Below are 24,221 nucleotides of genomic sequence, written 5' to 3' on the forward strand. Positions count from 1 at the left end.
AATCCCTGGTTCCACCAAAAAAAAAAAAAAAAAAAGAAAAAAAAAAAAAAAAAAAAAAAAAACCTTTAAAAAAAAAGAAAAGAAACAGAAGTCAAAACTGGGTGCGATTTAAAAAAAAAAAAAAAGGAACAAGACATAGCCAAATCTAAAAAATCTACGAAGTCCCCAGGGCTGGCCAAATAGCTCAGCGGATTACAGCCTCTCCAAGTAGGCAGGGGTTCGATGGCAATTGAGACTGGGCGTGGTGGTGCACGTCCATAATCCCAGCTTTTGTAAGGCTATAAACAGGCGGATCACTACCAGTCCGATCTAGTAGTGAGACCCTGAACACCCTCTAGACCCTTCCCTAAAATAAAAAATAAATAAAAAATAAAGCCATAGGCAAAATAGTTGACATGAAACTCAAATGCAATCTACTATGACAGAAACATTAGTGGAGGGGCCGAGGAGATAGCTCATAGAATAAGCGCTTGCCTGGCAAGCTCAAGGGCCTGAGTTCAATCCCCCGTCCTGCAAAAAAAAGAAAGAAAGAAAGAAAGAAAGAAAGAAAGAAAGAAAGAAAGAAAGAAAGATTGATTAGTGGATTCTTGGGAGGTGAGGTTGATAGGAAGTTGGAGAAGAGGACTGACTTCTGGAATAATAGAAATAATCTTCATTTGGTGATTTTATGGGTATACAAGTTTGTCAAAATGTATGTATAAAAATATACACGCATAAAAATAGATGTATCTTATATAAATTAAACTATAAAGTTTGATTTCCTTAAAAAAGGCAGCAGCAATAATCTACAAAATTAGAAACCAAATGAACAGCATTAGAGCAGAAAGAATACACAATCAAAATTCAACATCTAATCATAATAGAAATTCTCAAACTAAAACTGAAAATCCTTCAACCTAAAAGGAACATTAACAAAACATACAAAACTATACTTAGTGGTGAAAGACTAAATGTTTTCCTACACAGAACAATCAATGTAAGGATATTCATTCTATTCTGTAACCATGACCACACTTTAAAGGAATCCTCAGTAGTACCCAATTATATTTTTCCTGATCAATCTGCCTCCTTATCCTCTAAGATGACCATTTATCTCTTGCTTTCCATTTTTCTTCAAAACTTCTTAAACTGCAACACATGTACATTGCTCATAGTTTCTCGGATTTTTTTTCTTAGTTCTAGCATTGAGGATTGAACCTAAGGTTTTCACGCTGTCACATTCCCAGCCTTTTTTTATTTTGAGACAGGTTCTAAGTCATTAAGTTGCCCAGGCTGGGCTCAAACTCCCAATGCTCTTATCTCAGACTCCCAGAGTTCTAGCATTACAGGTATATGCCACCATGATTTCATTCTCACTAATGCAACCATACAAATTCTCTTGCCTTCCTATCATCAAATCTCTCAAGATAGGAGCACTGAGAAACCAGGCATGGTGGCACATACCTATAATCCCAGCACTGGGAAAGCTGAGACAGGAGGATCACTATGAGTCTGAACTGTATAGAGAGACCATGCATCAAAAAAAAAAATAAAAAATGAAAATAAAAATAAAAATAAAAAAGTAAAAAAAGATAAAAGCCCTGGGCTGGGGGATATGGTTCAGGAGTACTTGCCCAGCATAAACAAGGCCACAGGTTAAATCCCCAATATGGGGCTAGAGGGCTGAGGCCTTTCTTCCGGTGACTGCTCAAGAAAAGTCACAATGTCTGATCAGCTTAACACTCAACTAGAATGTGGAATACAAACGTTAAGTCTTAACCTAGAATCTCTAGACAACTGATTCTATCAACAATTTCTAGGGCCGACCAAATAGCTCAGCAGATTAAAACACCTGCAAGCAGGAGCAGAGGCCAGGGGTTTGATCCCTGGGTCTGCCATGCCAGTCCCGGCTCTGGGGCACACTGAGACAGCGATTGAGACTGGGCATGGTGGCACATGCCTGTAATCCCAGCACTTGGGAGGCTGTAAAGAAGAGAATCACTACGACTCCAATCTAGTAGTGAGACCCTGAACACCCCGTAGACCCTTCCCTAAAATACAAAAACAAAAACAAACAAAAAAAACCCCACACAATTCCTGCAATCAAAAGCAAAGATGTTCAACCCCAAGTAAGAGAGAATCCCCAAACTTTAGTTCCTCATTGTTGAGAAAGATTTTTTCCATTAAAAAGTATGTTTACTTGGTTTCTGGACTTTTGCTTTAAATAGTAAACATAAAATACATATGCAGTGTGCACAGCATCTCATCCTTACCTGCTGGTGGCGGGTGTTAGGAAAGGTGTACTGGACAGAGTGGGAAGGATACCGACTTTGTTCTGCACTGAATGCTCCTTGATTGGGAGGATAACCTGAACTTGACATTATCAGTAACGAAGTCCTCACTGGGCTGTGAGATCAAGTCCAACAAACAATCATGTTTCTAAACAAGATGGGAAAAAGAAAATTCATAAGAACTAAAATACTAACTGTACATCTAATAAATTATCACTATGGATACATAAAGCCATAATTACTAGTAAAAGCATCTTGTATTCACTTAATGAGGTTAGATGAACATAAACAGGTCTTTTACATTTAAACAAAGGTCCTTTGATAGGTCTAATAATATAATTAGCTAAAGTAAAAACACGCATATAAAAATCTTATAGAGGAGACAGGGGATGTACAGTGGTTCAACAGTAGAGTACCTGCTTATTAGCAGCTCAGTATGAGCAAGGCCCTGGGTTCAATACCAAAAACTCTTACCATGAGTAGAGACATTATATTATAGTGATAAATGCATACCCATATTTACAGCAACACGACTCATAATAGTTAAATCTTGGAAGTAGTCTATATGTCCATCAACAGATGAATGGATAAAGAAAATGTGGTATAAAGATAACGCAGCACTACACTACCATAGAGAAATAATTGTGATTCATCTATAGGAAAATGGATGCGCCATGAGACTGCAATGTTAAATGAAATAAATCAGATACACAAACTTAAATATCATATGGCTTCTCTTATATGTAAAACCCAAAGTATAAATAAAGAACAAAATAAAAGACTAATGGGAAGCAGGGAAATAGAGGTTTCTCAAATGGGAAGGGGGATCAAGCCACAGAGGGAAGAGGAAAGTGGAGAGGATGATGGGAATGAAAAAACAAATTGGGATGTGTTGTGTGCATATATCAATTCCACATAAGGAATGTAGTAAGCATGAGGTACTGCAAACACATATTAATAAAAATTAAAGTAAATAATGAAAAAGAAAAATCTTAACATGAATCTGGCACACAGCAGCCAGAATGACTATAAATGCCTGAGAAACAAAAATATAACAAATATGGTCTCAAGTTTGTGACACGTGATATAACAATATGTTACTGTTTGAAATACCTGCGTACTTAAATGAACAAATTAGTTGTAGCTAATACTACCAAGTAGCTAACTATGAAGTTATATATGAATGAAGATGTAGCTGAAGTTTACAAATAAACCAGTATATTTTTTTATTTCAGTGAGGTGGATACTCCCCATATCAGGGATTGAACTCAGGACCTTGCGCATGCCAGGCAAGCGCTTATTCTACTGAGCCATCTCCCTGCCCCTAAAACAGTAAATTTTTATGTAACTGCCTATGAAAAAGTCATCAACAAGGTTTACACTCTACATAGTAACTAAGCTTTAAAAAATTAACCACTTGTCTGGTTTTGTTGCACCATCAAAGAATATCCACAAATATCTAAAAACCTATTAAAATAACCTCTTTTCCAGCTAACTGTATGGAGTTGGGGTTTTTTTGTTTTTTGTTCTCTATTTAGGACAGGGTCTATGGGCTTTACAGGGTCTCACTATGTAGATACAACTTGTAGCGATTCTCCTGTTTTCAGCCTTACAAGTGCTGGGATTACAGGCGCATGCTACCACGCCATCTAGGATTTTTTAAAAAATAAAATTTAAGATCTGGGCGGCCGGAACACGGAGAACGGAGTAGCGAGCCCCTGAAGAAGTTGCCAAAATGATGCCCACACCAGTTATACTGTTGAAAGAGGGAACTGACAGCTCCCAAGGCATCCCTCAGCTTGTGAGTAACATCAGTGCCTGCCAGGTGGTTGCCGAGGCTGTAAGAACCACCCTAGGTCCCCGTGGCATGGACAAGCTTATTGTAGATGGCCGAGGCAAAGCAACAATTTCTAATGATGGGGCCACAATTTTGAAACTTCTCGATGTCGTCCATCCTGCAGCAAAGACTTTAGTGGACATCGCCAAATCTCAAGATGCTGAGGTTGGTGATGGCACCACCTCTGTGACCCTGCTGGCTGCCGAGTTTCTGAAGCAGGTGAAACCCTACGTGGAGGAAGGCTTGCACCCCCAGATCATCATCCGAGCTTTTCGCACAGCTACACAGTTGGGAATTAACAAGATCAAGGAGATCGTTGTGACTGTGAAGAAGCAAGATAAAGTGGAGCAGAGGAAGCTGCTGGAGAAGTATGCCATGACAGCTCTGAGCTCCAAGCTGATCTCCCAGCAGAAAGCCTTCTTTGCTAAGATGGTGGTTGATGCTGTGATGATGCTTGATGATTTGCTGCAGCTTAAAATGATTGGAATCAAGAAGGTACAGGGTGGAGTCCTAGAGGAGTCTCGGCTGGTGGCTGGTGTTGCATTCAAGAAGACTTTCTCTTACACTGGATTTGAAATGCAACCTAAAAAGTACAATAACCCCACGATTGCCTTGTTAAATGTTGAACTTGAGCTGAAAGCTGAAAAAGACAATGCTGAAATCAGAGTCCACACAGTAGAGGATTATCAGGCAATTGTTGATGCTGAGTGGAACATTCTGTATGACAAGTTAGAGAAGATCTATAATTCCGGAGCCAAAGTTGTTTTGTCCAAACTCCCTATTAGGGATGTGGCCACCCAGTACTTCGCTGATAGGGACATGTTCTGCGCCGGCCGTGTGCCTGAGGAGGATTTGAAGAAGACAATGATGGCCTGTGGAGGCTCAATCCAGACCAGTGTGAATGCTCTATCAGCAGATGTGCTGGGCCGCTGCCAGCTGTTCGAAGAGACCCAGATTGGAGGTGAAAGGTACAATTTCTTCACTGGCTGCCCCAAGGCTAAGACTTGCACCTTCATCCTCCGCGGCAGAGCTGAGCAGTTCATGGAGGAGACAGAGCGGTCTCTGCATGACGCCATCATGATTGTCAGGAGGGCCATTGAGAATGATTCAGTGGTGGCTGGAGGTGGAGCCATCGAGATGGAGCTCTCTAAGTACCTTCGGGATTACTCAAGGACTATCCCAGGAAAACAGCAGCTTCTGATTGGGGCATATGCTAAGGCCTTGGAGATTATCCCACGCCAGCTATGTGACAATGCTGGCTTTTTTTTTTTTTTTTTAAGGAAGGAAAGGTTTATTTAGCTCACAGTTTGTAGAGGTTTAAGTCCATACTCCACTGGCTCCAAGGCGAATGGCAGCAGGTCATGGTGGCAAAAAACAATGAAGAGCAGAGGAGGCGCAACAGTCATGATGTCCATCAAGCCTCTGTCTTCCTTTCACCAGTGCTCCACCATGAAGATCAGAGAACCTCTGATGATGTGGTACGGCTGTGAAGATCAAGCTCCTCCAAAGACTAGGACGTCTCCAAGGAAGGGGAAGGGGGTCAACAGTGAAGCCGCCTTCAACTCTTTTATATACACTTTTTGTGCTGAGTCACTCTGGGTGGCTCTTTCACACCCTAGGGTGGGACAAATCACGCGGGGGGGGGGGGGGGGGTGCTCACAGCCGGGAACTGCAGCCAAGTTGACACAATGTATCAACTACCACATACAGGATCTCAAAAAGCACTTTGGAAAAGCAAATTATTTCCATACTCTCAACACCACATAGATAAGATGGTTGTGTCCAGTCTTTTTCTTTATTTTTTTAAGGTACTTGGTAAATTTATTTATTTATTTATTTATTTTAATAGATTGCAAATAGAAAATAAATTATTTACAAACATAAATGAATAGCTAATATTTTTATGTATTTTTAAATGATTTTTTTCTTCACATTAAGTTTTGCACAATTTCATTTTTGTGTATCTTGGTATGATTTTATTTAAATTTCTGGTGCAAAAGGTTCATTTTTCTTGGAGTTGTGGTATTATAAGTTGAACTAAATATAGAAATTTTAAATCTTTAAGTATTTATTGCCTACTCCTTTCTACTTTGAGAATTCTAGTTATATGAATATGTTTCTTGGTTTTGACACAGTGAACTATTATGACTGCTCTGTAAATTCTTTCTTCATTTTTTTGGACAATGCTGGCTTTGATGCTACAAACATCCTGAACAAACTACGGACTCGGCATGCCCAGGACGGCATGTGGTATGGGGTGGACATCAACAATGAGGACATTACTGACAACTTCGAGGCTTTTGTGTGGGAGCCAGCTATGTTGCGGATCAATGCCCTCACAGCAGCCTCTGAGGCTGCGTGCCTGATCGTGTCCGTTGATGAGACCATCAAGAACCCTCGCTCCACCGTGGATACTCCTCCAGCAGCGGGCCGGGGGGCCGCCTTCCTTGAGATCCCACCCGTCACACTGGCTGGCAGCTGGCTGCAGGTGTGCTTGCCCTCCCTGGCTTGACTCATTGGTATTATGAAGAAGTGGTAATAATTGGTCTGTTCTGTTCTCACTGGAGGTTATTTAAATAAAACGTAAGACTTAGAGTGCACTTTGTAAATTAAAAAAATAAATAAATAAAATAAAATAAAATTTAATCAAAGCAGTATACTGTAAGGGATTTAATACAGAAGTAGAAATGAAAATCAAGCTATATCCTATCCTCTAACATCAAGCCAGATATAGATTTGCAAAAAATAAAGCATCAGTCTCATCTAATTTTGTTTCATATTTTTAAAGTCACATATCATAAAGCATAATTTATATTAACATGCAGTGGAGATATATAATGTATGTATGCTGGGTGCTACAAATCAAACCCAGATTCTCACATGTGTTAAGTATAGGCTCTACTACTGAGCTACATCCCCAGCCCTCTATTTTAAAATAAATAATTATGGGCTGGAGAGATGGCTCAGTGGTCTAAAGCACCTACTTAGAACAAGTTTGGCAAAGCACAGGGACCACGGTTCGATCCCCCAGCACCACATGCCAGCCAGCCCCGCCCCCTGGTGGGCTGAGCTGGCCACACACACACACACACTAATAATAAATGTAAAAAAAATAAAATTAAATTAAAATAAATAATTAGAATTTTTTATCCAATATCTAACTTGATAAATATCAACACTTACATAATTCATATGAGCAAAAGCTTATTGCAGTCCTAAATAATTTTTTTTAAGTTAAAAAGTTTGATGACCATTAGGTACTCTTTAGTTTGACTAGCCTTCAGACTACAGAGAGACCAGTTTCACCAAAATTCATACACATAGATACGCTGTTCTAGAGATTGTCCCTCTGGTTAAGGTGTGGCTAAAGTATACTGGAACAAGGACAAACCAACCACATTCCTCTCCAATAAAATGAAATTACGAACATTAGCCCAGCGGACTAAAGCACCACCTGCTTAGGCAAGCACAGGGACCGCGGTATATGCCGTGCCAGCCCCACCCCCAGGGTGGGTCGAGCCAGCCACAGAGTTGGGTGCAGTGGCATATGCATGTAATCCCAGTGCTGGTAAGGCTGAAAATAGGAGGATCACTATAAGTCCAACCTGCATAGTAAGACCGTATAACAACCAAATACATTAGCTACAGCAAACTGAGCTACAAGGAACCCAGAGCAAGAATGACCCAAGGTGAGCCAAAGAAATGCCAGAGAAGTTACAGAGCAAGTAGAAAATGTCAGTTTACAGATAGTCTAGGGCAGAAATGCAGAAATAGACAGAGAAAGAGATCCTATAGCCCTGTGAGACAAAGCAGAAGGACCCTTAGCTGCTACCTTTGCTCCTGGGTCAGTCACCATGAGAAGCAGTTATAATTCTTTCTTTCCTCTTAAGATAACTGTAAAGCTGCCTGTAGTCTTTGTAAACCCTCCTTCACTTAATACAGGCTGAGTATGTTTTCATTTCTTAAGACTCTTAAGATCTCAAAAGTCCAAAAAAAAAGAAAACTTCCTTGGAAAACAACCCAAATCATATCTTGTCAAATGATGAAAAGAATAAAATGTGGCATATCCACAAAGGAAAATATTCAAACATAAAAAAGAATGAAATTAATATGTATCATACTTTAGACAAACCCTGAAAAACACTGTGCTAATTAAAAGAAGCTAATCACAACATGATTTATTTTCATACAAAGTCTAAAAGAGGCAAATATAAAATTATTAAAAAAAAAAACAACTTTTGGGATAGTGAGGCAGAGATAGAGAATACTGGAAGATAGTGAAAAAGCGTAAGGGTTCTTTTCATTGTGGTAAAATATATCTAATATAAAATATATCATTTTCACTTTTTTCTTTTTTAACAGTGCTAGGGACTGAATCCAGTACCTTTACAATGTGTAACATCTCCAACCCCTAGGCTGTGACAGGGTTTCACTAAGTCACTTAACTGCCCAAGCTGGGCTCAAATTTGCAATCCATGACTCAGTCTCCTCCTAGATTGCTAGAGTTACAGGTGTATGACAGCACACCCAACTATATCTACATCTAGTTTTTTTAAACAAATCACTAAGAAAATTAAAATGGTCACAACCAAAAAAAGGTATGATGGTAAGATTAATGAACAAAATGAAGAACAAAGTTACCTTCATCAAAAAATCACCAAAAAAAGGCAGAACAAAATCATTTTTCCAAATAATATTATTTAAAATATTTTTTAAAATAATGCCTAATATTGGTGAGGGTTTTGGAGAAACAGCATTCTTTTACTCATTGTTAGTTTTCATAAAAAGTGGTACAGATTACTTTTCTATCAGTTCAGATACCTAAAGATAAATGACCAAGAGTGTTTCTCAAGCAATTGTCCTAAATATCAAATACATTTTTTTTTTTTTTTTTTTTTTTTTGGTGGAACTGGGGATTGAACTCAGGCCTTTGCACTTGCCAGGGAAGCACTTATTCCACTGAGCCATCTTCCTGGCCCCTCAAATACATACACTTTTGTTTTTGTTTCTTAAACCGATTCTCATTATATTACCCAGGCTGGTCTTTTCCTGGGCTCAAGCAATCTTTGGCCTTGGCTCCCCTTCCAAGTGCTGGAATGATAGGTACACATTGCCCTGACCAGTTCGTTTCATCTTTTCAAAGACTTTCTTTGCCCACAAATTATGTGTTACACGGTCTCCTCTTACACTTCTTAAAGTTTTAAATTAATATCTACCTTCTTAACCATGTAAAATTTTTTCTAAAAGGGAGTCTAGCTATGTTTCCTTTACTGATAGTTATTATCCTCCAAAACAATTACTGAGCCTGTCTTTCTGTATTAATTAGAAATGCTATTCTTATTAGCATTTCTCAGCAATTTCACTGGTAGGTATAATACTCTATAGAGAAGCGTGGATATATAAATACAAATATACAAATAAAGGGGTATTTATTGCAAAAGAGTATTTAATGAAATAGAAAAATGTGAAGAAAAATCTAGGACTGGAGAGATGACTCAGCAAGTGCCAAGGACCAGGGTTCAAGCCACACGACACACCAGCCCCTCCCCCAGGCAAACTGAGCTGACTACCAAGACCAGGAAGGGTGGTACACGACTGTAATCCCAGCATAGGAGAAGCTGAAAACAGAAGGATCACTAGGAGTCCGAGGTGCATAGTGAGACCCTGTACCAAATACATAAAATAAAGAAAAAAGAAAATCTAATTCCAGTCAATAAACTGGTAGATCCATGACAAAATATAGTAGTTAGAATGAATAAACCATAGCTACATGTTTCAAAACACATAACCCTAAAAAGTTGAACAATGAACAAAAAATGCTACTTATAATTCATAATACACACATAATAAAAACGTGTATGGTATATATCCAATTTAGGATAAGAATTATGGGCTGGGGACTAACTCAGTAGAATAAGCGCTTGCCTGGCAAGTGGAGGGTCCTAAATTCAATCCCCAGTACCGCAAAAAAATAAATAAAATTTAAAAATTTAAAAATTTAAAAAAAAAAAATTTGGGGCCGGGGAGATGGCTCAGTGGAATAAGCGCTTCCCTGGCAAGCACAAGGGCCCGAGTTCAATTCCCAGTTCTGCCAAAACAAACAAACAAAAAGGATAAGAATTACATCTGAAGGAGGAAGAGGGAAGAAGAGGTATAATCTGTAACATTTTCTTAAAAAGTAAAGCAATTGTGCTAAAATATTAAGGTTCTCTGAACACAGATGGTAGGTAGATGGACTCCCATAGTGCTCTCTGTACACTTCTATGGGACTAAAAATTATACGTAAAGAATACTCATCTTTACTATTCAGCATGTTCCACAAACTTACCACAATGCTAGATTTACTAGTTTATCTTTTCCTATGCAATTCACATTCTGTAAATCATGATGGCATTATGAGGTTTTTATATCCAATAGAACAAGGGAAACCCTTCATTATGCTTTGTTGTTGCTTCTACTTTCAAAGACTTTCATATCTAGGATACTTCCTTCACTCAAGCATCAGGGTCACCTTGTCAGGTTCCATAAAAAATCTGGATGAGAACATATAAACATTGAATCCACAAACTGATTAAAGGAGAACCTTTATACTACTGAATAATGCCACACTGAAACATAATTTCATGTTTATGTTCTACATTGAATAAGACATAAGAATATTTCACATATATGATGGAGTATATCACAGAAAATATTTGTGTATATCCTACCTCAATTACATATAAAAATACATAAAATATACATGTCTGTGTGAAAGTAACACTTGTATTACAGGATATAGTTAAGACAAAAATCATGTCTGCACTGTCTATTTAATATTTGCGGCTGGCAAGTAGCTCAGCAGTCTAAGCACCTGCCTAGGTCTAAGCACTTAGGAGCCAAGTTCGATCCCCAGTACTGCATGCTGTGCAGCCCCAAAACTGGGCATAGTGGCATACACCTGCAATCCCAGCACTGGGGAGACTGAGACAGAAGATCATTATGAGTTTGATCTGCATAGTGAGACCCTGTATCAAATAAAGAAAATATATATAATATATATTTTCATAAATTTTATACACATATATATAGATATGTAGATATAGATATAGCCTTTTAGGGAACTTAATTTTCCTGGTTCTACCATTTCAAGGAATTTAAAGAGAGAAAATTCTTTTTTTTTTAACAAAGAAAATTCAGACAAAAATTTCAATACACCAACTCAATCCAATTTCCCCATTCTAATCAAATTCTTATCCAGTTAGAATTAGAAAATAAAATTTCCTAAAGAATTATCATTCTGCGCTGGGGATGCAGCTCAGTGGCACAACGTATGCTTGGCAAGCACAAGACCCCGAGTTCAATTCCCAGGGGAGAAAAAAATAAAATAAAATCATTTAGTTTAATTTGAAAACAAAACGTATACAATATCTTTCTATCTTTTTTATTTTATGTGATATTATGCAATAGATGACTATTCTAAATGAAGAGATCATCCATCCTTATTTCTCATTTTACTTTTTCTGTTATACGAGGATGAGATGACTGACTAGCCTGATTCCTCTCTGCTTTCAAAAAGGCCCAAACCAGCTGGGTGTGGTGGTGCACTCCTGTAATCCCAGCACCCAGGAGGTTAAGGCAGAAGGACTGTTGCAAATTGGAGGTCAGCGTGGACTACAAAGTGACCTCAAGGCCAGCCTGAACTGCATAGCAAGACCCTGTCTCAGAAAGACCAAACCAAAAAAAGAAGGCCTAAGTTAAGGTATGAAAATCAGCAAACATCAGGATTGAGAGGTTTTGTGATTACCCACTAGCCTGATTTCACAGATGAGAAATCTGAATAGAGAAATTCAATAAATCCCTCCAGAATCAGCTGTCAGTGACAAAAATAGAAGAAGCTGCTGCTGCTGCTGCTGCTGCTGCTGCTGCTGCTTTTCCTTTTTTTTTTTTTTTTTAATTTTCCCCAATGCTTTGGAGCTTTCTCAGCAAGTAGTGAAATACCCCACAAGTTAAGTAAGACGTTCAGTGGGGCCACATATTAAAACCATCTCATGGGCCAGGGATATAGCTCAGCAGCATTTAAGCACCTGACAAGTTCAAGGTCCCAAGTTCAATTCCTGGTACTGTAAAATAAATTAAAAATAATACAATCTAGTAACTTCTAGCTCATCTCTATACCTATATTATTCTAGGTGTAGGAAAAATCCAACATGTAGGGCATTTTGCTTTTGAGGGAAGGTGATGATTTTTTTTTTAATTTTTGGAAATAAGTATCATTATATTATTTAAAAGTTTTATTCAATCCCCAGTTCCACAAAAAAAAAAAAAAAAAAAAGAGTTTTAAAAAGTAAACAAGAATAAATCCTGAGGGGATTTCACTGACCTTATCAGACCCAAAAGCTACAATTCTTGTTGCATAGGTCCTGCTTTACCTTGGTCTTAAACATCCAGAAGGAAAGTATAAAAACGAAATATAAGAAATAAAGCCATGCTGTTATGTTGAGCTGTGGGGGACTCAGGTCAACAATTTCTGACATTGCCAGTTAAGTGGAAGACCCAATACTATTATGGGCTACTGGACTCTTTTAGAATATTTTGCTGAGTTTACACACCTATAATATTCAAATAACGGAATTTAACAAAAAAAGGTATACAGATGAATATCCATTTTGTATCTGTGTATTCAGGGTGGTTAGGATAGATATATAGTTACATTCTGTTAATGAATAGAATGATTTGTTCTAATGGTGTTTGTAAATAGGATGTTGAGTCCGCATCTTGTACAGCAATTAACCACTAAGAATGTATGCAGGGTGTTAATTATTGAAACTGTCCTACTGATTTGATTTGAAACTGTCTCATTGCTATTTGTTTATCAATAAAATTATGGCAAAAAATAAATAAAATAAAAAGTAAACAAGAGCATAAGGTAAAACATCTGTTTTTCAGCTGGGCAAGGTGATGCATGCTTGTAATCCCAGCATTCCGGAGGCTAAGGCAGGATGATCATTGCAATTCAAGATCAGCCTGGGATATAAAGTGAGATCAAGTCAGCCTAAACTGCATAGTGAGATCCTGTCTCAAAAAAGACCAAACTACAAAAAAAAAAAAAAAATCTCTTTTTCACCCACGTTCTCCAGCTGTTGCTACCCAGCTGCTCTCCTAAAGGCAACCAAAATCTAGTTTCTGAGTATCCATTTAGAAACATCCTTTAGAAATTCATGATCATGTGCACATGCACACACATGGACAGATTAACCAACCACGTAAATGGCAGCATATTAGATATACCTTGTTTTGTACCTGCATTTATTACTTAACAATGTATCTTGCCAATCAAAATAAGATCATAAATAACTTCTTAGTTTTTCTTGGTTATAGGAACATTATGAATATTTCATAAGTTTTCTAAGTAATACTAACCTACAACCCTAAGAAATGCCTGTGTATGGTTGGTTTTGGTACTAGGAATCCAACTCAGGACCTTATGCTTGCCATACAAAGCACTAGTGCAGCAGAGCTACATCCCTGGTCCCCTAAGAAATGTTTAACTCATCTCTGAGGTCTCTTCCCAATTCAGACATCAAAGTACATAAAGGTATAAATGGAATGGAGAGGCAAAAGAAAAGATCTTACCCCTGTACCATTCAGGGGTTTTTTGGAGTGGCCTACATGTTAGAAATCCATGTGGTGGTGTGGATTTAGGGAATTTCTGTTTTGTTTTGTTTCATTTTTCACAATAGTAGGTTCAGAGTTCAACATCTGCACTCAATGCCACTCAAATATAAAGTATATATTTCTCACTTTTGTCATTAGTCCTTCAAGCCGTTCTAGACTTTCTGGTGTGATTTTAGTGAAGTTTACCATCTGAAAAGCAAAACAGGGGCAGGTATGGTGGTGCATACCTGTAATCCCAGCTCTTAGCAAGATGAAGCAGGAGGATCACCATAAATTCAAGGCCAGCCTGAACTACACAGAGAGACCCTAATCAAAGAGGTCAGGCATACTTAAAAATACAATCACACACCTGTAATTTCAGCACTTGAGAGGCTAAGGCAGGAGAATCATCCTGCATTTGAGGCCAACCTGAGCTACATAGTCAGTTCAAGGCAAGCCTCAATTGCATAGCTAGACCTTGTGCAGGTCAACAAAAATTTTTAAATGTAAATAAAATACAATCAGCCAGACATAGAAGGCAGTGAGATAATATCAAAACCAGGAGATTAGCACCAATAGGCATCCACAACATTGGGTTATATCAGGTCCCTACCTCTTTTTTTTTTTTTGAGACTGGGCCTCCCTATGTAGCCCAGGCTAGCCTCAAACTCACAGTGATCTTCCTGCCTGAGTGCTGGAACTATGGGCATGCACCACCATGCCTGGTTTATAGCAGGCCCATCCAGTCCTCAGGAACTGCAGCTTAGAGACAACTACACCCTCCTTCTCAAAACCAACCATGAGATTTATAGCAAGTACTCAGACTTTCTAGTTTTCTAACAGTCCTTCCTTAAACATTTTACATATAAGCCAAAAGTATAAAAGATACAAAGGAAGAAATTTTCTTAATTTGGTGAGAAAGAGGGAAGCCAAAATCCATCTTTTCAGCACCACTGACCCCATCCTTTCACTCCCTCAGTCACCAAGATACCTTTATAGAACACTACATTTTGAAACCAACTGAAATAAAATAATCTGATTTAAAGTTAGAGCTGAAAGGAAAGAGAATATACCAAGTGGCAGTTAGAACTGAAATTACAATATGTCTTGGCACTACAACTCACTAATAAAGAACTAGTTACATGCTTGGCTCGTATAATACAAAAACTATAAATTGCTTAAGAAACTGGTCTAGATTTTATAAATGCCATTTATGTTATAAACAATATACATAATGTTTTAGGACAAGAATAACATGCTAAAACAAGATGTCATTGTTACAAGTGATGAGAGTACACTAAATCTAAATTCTACAGACAAATTCAGAACTAAATGCCAGTATCTTACAAATAGAGAATAAATTATGAACAAATAAAACTGGTCTATTTAAGTTCCTCTTTGGTTCTTTCCATATTAAACACACATTTACTCAACAGGAAACTTTCTTACAACAACAAAATTTCAAACACAGTCTTCTAAAAATAAAAAGCTAATCCTCCTCTCACCAGGAACTCCTGGCTTTTGGCCTACAATCTTTGCATAACCAAAATGTACTTGGATAGCTTTTCAAGGTGGCCTAAGCTATCTTGGAAAAAAAGCTAAAAATACACTGTACTGTGGCAAGACTGCAGATGAGCAAGAATGAATCCACTAAGGGTCATAACAGAGGTAAGTCCACATTTCACCAAAGTAGAGAAAGGTCATACAATATGCAATTTAATTTTAACTAATTTTAACTAATTAAATAATAAAACTTTCTGCTACAAAATAAGTGATAAGGCCAGATGCCATGGTGCACTCCTGTAATCCCAGCACTAGGGAGGCTGAAGCATAAAGATCATTGTGAGTTTGAGGCCAGCTTGGGCTACACAGTGAGTTCAAGGCCAGCCTGAACCATAGTGAGACCCTGTCTTAACAGAAAAACAAAATGGAGGAGGGGATAAGAGAACGTCCTTTAATGACACTGCAGATGATAAAATATTTTACTAAACTGAAGTAAATAAATTAGATTTCACTAATTTCCAAAAAGCAGCCCAGCTCTGATTCAACTCTCAAAGCATGTTATTCAAGGAGAGGCTAAGAAAGACCACTGCCCTGGACATCCTAATCATCTGAAATCTAGTCTGGAGATGAGTTAAGAAGCTAAGCTTTCCAGAATGACATTGTTTGCCTTACAGTAAAATATGGACCTGTGTTTGCAACAGAAGAGGACTGTGACAAGAAAAGAAAATAATAACCCTCAACAATGAAAAAAAGAAAAGAAGCTAAGAAGCTAAGCTACCCTCCAGAGCATCAAAGTCCAAGCTCCAGAACAGGCTAGAATATGTGAATCCTGCAATTTATACAACACCACAGTAGTACTATATAAGAATATGCTCCTGTGAAATAAACTAAAGCATTCTTTCCATTTAAAACAAAAGCTGTCCTAAAAGAATATCATTAACAATTTATTTTATTTGAAGCCTCCTATGACATTATGACATATTACTTGGATGAGTAGCCAGGGATGGCAGTGTACTGGAGGCTGGGGAAGGAGGCCAGCCTAGGCTACATAGTAAGTTCAAGGCCAGCCTGAACTACATAGTGAGAACCTGCTCACCCTCCCAAAAGAGAGAATAGGAGTGAAAAAACGCTTTTTAAGTTAAAATACTATAGTCCCAGTAAGATATGATATTTACAGGAAACATTAATGAAGACATTATTTGATGGATCTATGCATACACACATTCAATAATTCTTTAACATAGAAAAAGTGATACTGCTTTATCCCCACATAAAATATAAAAGATGGGGCCGGGGAGATGGCTCAGTGGAATAAGCACTTCCCTGGCAAGCGCAAGGACCTGAGTTCAATCCCCGGTTCCGCGAAAAAAAAAAAAGAAAAAAAAAAAAGTATAAAAGAAAGTTTCCTAAAACAGCAGTACTAAATAATTACCAAACTATAAACTTTGTAGTGTATTTGTACTATATTAAATGACAAATGGCCACTTATTAATTCTTTCCTTAACAGAAAAATGATCATGTATTGAGATCAGAAAAAATTTAACTTTAGATCCTGGGGCTGAATTAACAGATATATCATAAAGCTGGGTATGGTGGCACATGCCTGTAATCCCAGCACTAGGAGACTGAGGCAGGAGGATTGCCAATTTGCAGCCAGCCAGGGCTATAATTAATTTAAGACCTGACATACAAAGTGAGAGCCTGTCTCAAAAAAATAAAAAGGTGGAGGGGGCCAGGGACATATGGCAGATCACCCCTAGGTTCAATCCCCAGTACTGTAAAAAAGAAATAAATCCTTAGAATAATAATGTGCTACCATCTATTAACTCCTTTTTATGTACTAAGTAATATATTAAGACTTTGTTTGCATGAGCTCATCTAAAAGCCTGATTCCATTATTATCTTTAAGACTTGAGAGAGGCTAACTTACCTAATTGCAACTTAGATATCTTAGATATCTTAAAGATTATGTTTGTTTGTCTTTTGTGATAGGGTCTCACTATGCAGTTCACGCTGGCTTTGAGCTCACTTTGTTGCCCAGGCTGGTCTCCAACTCCCACAACAATCCTCCAGACTCAGACCCCAAGTGCTAGGATCAGAGGGATGCATCACCATGCCCGGCAGAGATTATGTTATACTGTCTCCTTTTTTATGTATTAACAGAAACTACTCTGGGTTACTAAACAAATAAGACTAATAAACAGACTTTAAAAAAAAAAAAGTATACAATATATCAAAATAAAGTAGGGAAGGGCCGAAGAGATAGTTCAATGGTCTAAGTGCCTGTCTGGCAAGTGCAAGGACACGAGTTCAATCCCCAGTACTGCATGCCGTGCCAGCCCCAGAATCCCAGGCATGCGGTGCCAACCGTAGAAACTGGGTGTGGTGGTGTACACCTGTAAACCAGGTGCTTGGGAGGCTGAGACCAGAGGATCACTATGAGTCTGAGCTGCAGAACAAGGCCCCATACCAAATACATAAATAAAAGATATAAAAACTTAAAAGTAGGGAGGGGGCCTGCCCCTTAGCTCAGTTCTTTAAGTGGCTGCTTCAACAAAGCAGTTAGGCTCAGGTTGCGGTGGTTCGATCCCCACAACTCAAGCCAGCCAAACCTGCCCTGAAGGTATTCGGAGCAAAAAAATAAATAAATAAAAATAAAAAATAAAGTAGGGAAAAGGAGTTAGAAGATAAGAGGACTTGACTAGCCAGAGGAGGGAGGGAGGGAGGGAGGGAGTAAGCAAAGGAGAGGAAGGGAAAGAACGAATATTAGAATTTAAATAGGTTCACTGCATTCTGATCTAAGGGAAAGTGAACAAAACCAAACTCTCAGATATCTGTGAGGTCAGGGACTGCTCTGTGCTATTCCTATGGCCTCAGCAGCAGTTAGTATTTAATCCTCAAAAACACCCAGTCCAGTGCTCGCCAAACAGCTTAGCGGATTAAGACACCTGCTTAGGCAGACACATCAGCATGGCCAGGTTCAATCCCAGGTGTGCTGCCCTGCCGGCCCCGCCCCGCCTCACTCCTGGGGTACGCTGAGATGGTGATTGAGACTGGGCATGGTGACACGGTCTGTAATCCCAGCTCTTTGGGAGACGAAACAAGGCCATCACTATGAGTCCGATCTACACAGCGAGACCCTGTAGACCCTTACTAAAATAAAAAAATGAAAAATACCCAGTCCAGTACCATGTGTCATTCCCTCTTACTTCCATAAGTAGGTAGAAGCCTCCCAAGCCTTTCCCCACAATTTACATCATCCTTATCTCTGAGTGCAGAAAACTAATTGGCCTTGCCAAGTCCATACTTTCTCCACTCAAAAAGCCGTTTGTAAATTATAAATCAGGATGTCTTCTTAAGACTTAAGAGCTTTCCAGGCATGTACTACAAATCAAATTCAAACTACTTTCAATGAAATACAAGGCCCCACATATTTTATTTGGCCTGCTTAGTCTAGCAACTCTCTAAGCCCGAGCAACAGCAGCTTCCTCTCACTTTCTCCACCCTCTGACAAGCCCTTCCTAACCTCAGGCCTTTGTCTTTCTTTACACTCATTCCCCAGGCTTGCCTTTCCTGGCTTATTCATGTGGCTAGCTAGTTCCTTCTTAAACTTCAGGTCTCTCTGTTCAAATGTCTGCTAGAAGGCCTTTCTCATCACTCTAGACCATAGTCCCCCACTAGGTACTATCAATCACTTCACTCTTTTTGGTTCTTTATAGGTTTACCACAATCTGAAATGATTAACTTTATTTGATTATATTCTTTCACTAATACATAAACTCCTCTTCCCTGTTTCATTTGTTAAGAGATATAAAGAAGAAACGTACAGAGCTTACTGGAAGCAAAGTCTGAGAATTGCCAACCATGGTGGGATGCCTGCAATCCCAGCACTCAGGAGGCTGAGGCAGGAGGATAGCCATGAGTTCAAGGCCAGCCTGGGTTACCATGTGAGTTCAAGGGGAGCCTGAACTGCACAGCAAAACTCTGTCTCAAAAAGACAAAAAAAAAAATAAATAAATAAATAAAAATATATATATATATATAAATAAAACCAGTTTTTCCAAAATGAGCCCATTAAGTCCAGTATTTCCAATTAGTATTCATTATTCCCAATAAAAACCTAAAGATTTCCTTATAAACATAGAACGACTGCAATGTTCATCCAAAACGATAGACATACTAGAATTGTAAGAGCCAGGTGTGGCTGCACATGCCTGCAATCCCTGCACTCAGGTGGTTGAAGCAGGATCCCCATAAGTTTCACTGGACTGGGCTGCATAGTGAGTTCAAGGTTAACTGCACTAATAACAAGTCCTTTTCTCAAAAAAAAAAAAAAAAGCTAAAATCTGGGGAAAGACAAAGAATAATGAACCAATGACTAACACTGCCACAACTAAAACTATAAAACAATACTTTTTTTTTGTCTTTTTGTGACAGAGTTTCACATGCAGTTTGGGCTGGCCTGGAGCTCACTTTGTACCCCAGGCTGGCCTCAAACTCACAATGATTCTCTAGCTTCAGCCTTCTTAGAAGGCTGTTATTGCAGGTTTATGCCACCATATTCAGCCTAAACAACAATATTGTAAAGAATGTGGTAATACACAATACATCAAGAGAGTAAAAAGACAAATCAGAAATTGTCCCAAACACCTCTAGTGAATAAAGCAGAGTTAGTAAATTATAAAATCCTCAAATCTAATCAACAGGGCAAAAAGTGGGTTATTCAATAATTGGGGCTGACACAAATGGCTGGGGGGGGGGAGCAGAGAACATGATATCCCAAAACACACCTCCTACTTCATTTCCTGTGTCTAAAATAAAAGGAACAGAAATTAGAAAAGTAATCAGTATTTCAAAATTTATTTGCTTTAAAAATATTAAAAGATATACAGTCAAAAGTTTTCCTCTCAAGGGCTGGCCAAATAGCTCAGCGGACTAAAGCTTCTACAAGCAGATGCAGAGGCCAGCGGTTTGATCCCTGGCCCGGCCCTACCCCCAGGGCACACGGAGGTGGCAACTGAGACTGGGCATGGTGGCACATGCCTGTAATCCCAGCTCTTGGGAGGCTCTAAACAGGCGGATTACTACGAGCCTGATCTAATAGTGAGACCCTGAACACCCCGTAGACCCTTCCCTAAAATACAAACAAAAAGTCTTCCTCTCAGTGCTCCTTATATCCCACAACTATAAGCATACATATATGTAATATTATTTTTCCTCTTTAAAAACAATGAAACAGCACAGCACGATATAGTATGCCTGTAATCCTTATAGTATTCCTTGTAGTAATCCTCAAGTTGAGGCCTCTCACAGTACAAGGATCACAAGTTCAAGCCCAGCCTGAGCAACTTAGCCATGTGGCAAGACTTTGTTCCAAAATAAAATAAAAAATAACAAAAATGTAAAAAGGGCTGAATGGAACTGGACATGTTGGCACATGCCTGTAATCCCAGCACTCAGGAGGTTGAGACATGAAGATCACTGCAAGGTTGAGACCAGCCTGGGCTCTACAAAAGTGAGCACAAGCCAGTCCGAACTGCATAGCGAGGGGGCCTGCCCCTTAGCTCAGTTCTTTAAGTGGCTGCTTCAACAAAGCAGTCAGGCTCAGGTTGCTGTGGTTCGATCCCCACAACTCAAGCCAGCCAAACATGCCCTGAAGGCATTCGGGGCCAAAAAAAAAAAAAAACCTTCCAAACTGCATAGTGAGACCCTGTCTCAAAAAATGGGGGAGGGCGATCCTGAAGATTTAATTCAGTGCAAATTGGGATTCATTCCCTATATGAAATGAGAGAAACAGACAGACAGACAGAGACGGTGACAGAGAGACAGAGAAGTAGGCATGCAACTGTACTATTCATATTACCTTTAATTTGATCCATAGGTGTATAGTTTAAATTTTACAGTTGAGAATGTACTTTTAAGTAGAACATGAAATCCACAGGTCATTCACAGAGGAATAACAAAGACAGCTAACAAGCTGGGTGTGGTGGTACACACCTGTAATCTAGCACTCAGAAGGCTAAGGCAGCATATCTCCCATGAGTTCAAGCCCAGCCTGAACTGCAAAGCCAACACAATACAACACAACACAACACAACAAACACAATACAATATAATACAATGCAATGCAATACAATACAGAACAGTTTTTGAGTATTTACTATGTGCTAGCTGCCATGTATAATGTTATTTATATTTTATTTTACTATCTCCATTTCTAAATAAGGAAATTCAAGTATAGAAGTTATGTACTGGTGTGTTTATTATATCTGACTACATAACAATGGCTGCACATGTATGAAAAAGTGAATGTCCTAATATGTAAAGAATTTTTCAAATCAACTTTTTTTTTTTTTTACAAATCCAATAACCAAAATCAAAAATAACAAAGTAGGGGTCTGGGGAGATGGCTCAGTAGAATAAGTGCTTCCCAGGCAAGCACAAGGGTCCACAGTACTGCAAAAAGGAAAAAAAAAAAAAAAAGCAAAAGCAGGCAACTTATGAAAGATACATAATTCTCTCCACAATAAAAATGTTCAATTTCAATAGTGATTGATAAAAGGCCAATCAGAATCAGATTTTAACTTCTTTAATTAGCAAAATATGTATAAATATACATATGTATACAAAAATGTTTATGTTTTCTGACAAAAAAAATCTAATGGCCATAAACTTATTAAATAAATAAATTGTGGTATTTTCATGAAGTGGAAATGGTACTATGCAGCTGTTAATGAAAGAGGCACCTCTAAATTATTTGCCAGGAGTGGTGGCAAATACCAATAACCCCATCATTTGGAAGGCACAGGCAGATGGATCCAGTTCAAGGCCAGACTGAGCTACTCAGTGAGTTCAAAGTCAGCTCATACTATACAGCAAAATCCTGCCACAAAAAATACTTAAAACAGTAGACAAGAGAACACCAATATATTATGATTTATACAAAAAAATGAGAAAAAAATCTGAACAGGCAACAAATACCTAGCAGACTGTATCTAAGAAGTAGTACTATATTTTCAATTTCTTTATACAGCCCTATATTATACTTCCACAAAATATTACTTATAATGAAGAAAAGATAAATTTAAAATAATGTATCTTATTAATGCATTAAAAGACGTTTATGTAAGCTGGGCCCAGTGGTGTTTGCTTGTAATCCCAGCACTTGAGTTCAAGGCCAGCCTGGATTACCCAAGGAGACCTGTCTCAAAAAGGGGGAGAAGCTTTGTGTGAACATAAAATCACTTTTCACCCCACTCAGCGTCCTTCAAAGTGTATATTCCTACATCATGTACACTACATTGTGCCTATTTTAGACCATAACTCCTAGAAAACACAAGCTTTGCTTTCATTCCAAATATTCCAAATACATAAGTCACTGTAATTTTAAAATGAATTTTAAAACTTAATCAAAAGTAATGTAAAATTAAGCATCTCTGAACAGTTTAAAGTCATGATTACGGGGCCGAGGAGATGGCTCAGTGGAGTAAGCGCTTCCCTGGCAAGCGCGAGGGCCTGAGTTCAATCCCTGGTTCCGAAAAAAAATAAAATAAAAAAAAAATAAAGTCATGATTACTATTTACAATAAATATTTTCAAAATTATATAAACCCAAGACTTGGCATGGTGATGTGCACCTGTAATCCTAGTGCTTGGGAGGCTGAAAACAGGAGGATCACTATGAGTCTGATGTACACAGTGAGACCCTGTAGACCCTGTACTAAATACATTTTAAAAAGTTATATAAACCCACATGCTGAGTACAGTGGCACAGCATGCACCTATAATCCCAGCACTGGGGAAACTGAGGCAGGAGGATCACCAAGAGTTCAAGGCCAGCCAAGACTACATAGTGAGTTCAAGGCCAGTTTGAATTGTATAGAATGACCCTGTCTCAAAAGCAAAACAAACCCATATGCTATTACAAAGGAGAGTAAACTGCCTTAAAAAGATTATTCTCAGTCTAAACCACATAGGACAATTAAAATTTGAATTACAGAGTCTTGTTAGTTAAACAAAAGAAAGAGGGAATGGACAATCTATAACCATGAAAGTAATATAACAAATATGAGTCAAGCCAAGCAATGTGTTGTCTCCCTGTCTGAGATACTCAGGAGGCTAAGGCAGAGGAATCACTTGAATTGCTTGAGGCCAACCTGGACAACAAAACAAGAACCTATATGACTTTTAAAGGAAAAAAAAAAAAAATGTAACCTTGATATATTCTGGTTTGATACAGTTTGTGTATAGCAAGGGAGGGGAAAAAGAAATAAAAGGAAAATAGTCTACATTTCACTTCTCTAGTAGACAGTATGAAGATTAAAAAAAATTTGTTTTGGTGATCTTGACTTCTGATTTACTCCTAATCATCTTTTGTTTGGTTTTGCTTTTTGTCCAGGCTGACCCTTTGTCTAGGCAATCCTCCTGTATTTGCCTGTGAAGTGCTGGGATTACAAGAGTGAGCTACCACACCTAGATCTTTATTTTAGGATTTAATTTCTCACATAAAGCTACCCAGTCAGTACTATTCAAAGAGATTCCCAGATTCTATTATAACCCCACCAATCAATCATCCAAAATTTCTAATTCATTAATTTTTCCTAGTTTTGAAGCTACTCCAAAATTTTCTACATATGTAAAACATTCTTACACACTAAAATTTGAATTTATAAATATTCTAAAATTATATTCTCAGGGATAAACCAATGCCATGTTTATTTTCTTATCCTCCCAAAATTAAAATACATAAACAACTGAGATATATACATGCCTACAAAGGGCTTACAATCTAGTAGGGAGTAAACAGATATGTACTTAAATAATTATATAGCAAAGACAAAGCATCAGGAATTTTCAGACAAAATGCATGCTTTAGAGAGAAGAAAATGAGGTGGAGACTTTTTGGATGAAGTAATATGTGACTAAGTCTTTCAAAATAGGCAGAACTAGGGCCGGCGATTTAGCTCAGTGGACTAA

The 24,221-nt window shown here is 38.3% G+C and overlaps 1 protein-coding gene and 1 pseudogene across 15 annotated transcripts in view; one reads left to right on the forward strand and one right to left on the reverse strand.

The window, feature by feature from the left end:
* Window positions 1-24,221, reverse strand: part of Ncor1 (nuclear receptor corepressor 1) — a 171,959-nt gene that overhangs the window by 142,973 nt on the left and 4,765 nt on the right. For all 14 annotated transcript variants that reach the window (XM_023719309.1, XM_023719312.1, XM_023719313.1 and 11 more), the window contains exon 2: window positions 2,253-2,418. In XM_023719309.1, coding sequence (XP_023575077.1) covers window positions 2,253-2,360 — 108 coding nt within the window. In that variant the 5' untranslated portion in view covers window positions 2,361-2,418. The remainder of the gene's footprint in view (window positions 1-2,252; window positions 2,419-24,221) is intronic.
* Window positions 3,958-5,597, forward strand: LOC101564473 (annotated as a pseudogene). Its single transcript, XR_002821825.1, has 2 exons — window positions 3,958-5,365; window positions 5,548-5,597. The product of XR_002821825.1 is annotated as a T-complex protein 1 subunit eta pseudogene (transcript).

Source organism: Octodon degus, unplaced genomic scaffold (genome assembly GCF_000260255.1).
Source record: "Octodon degus isolate 3935 unplaced genomic scaffold, OctDeg1.0 scaffold00067, whole genome shotgun sequence".
NCBI classification, from domain to species: Eukaryota; Metazoa; Chordata; class Mammalia; order Rodentia; family Octodontidae; genus Octodon; species Octodon degus.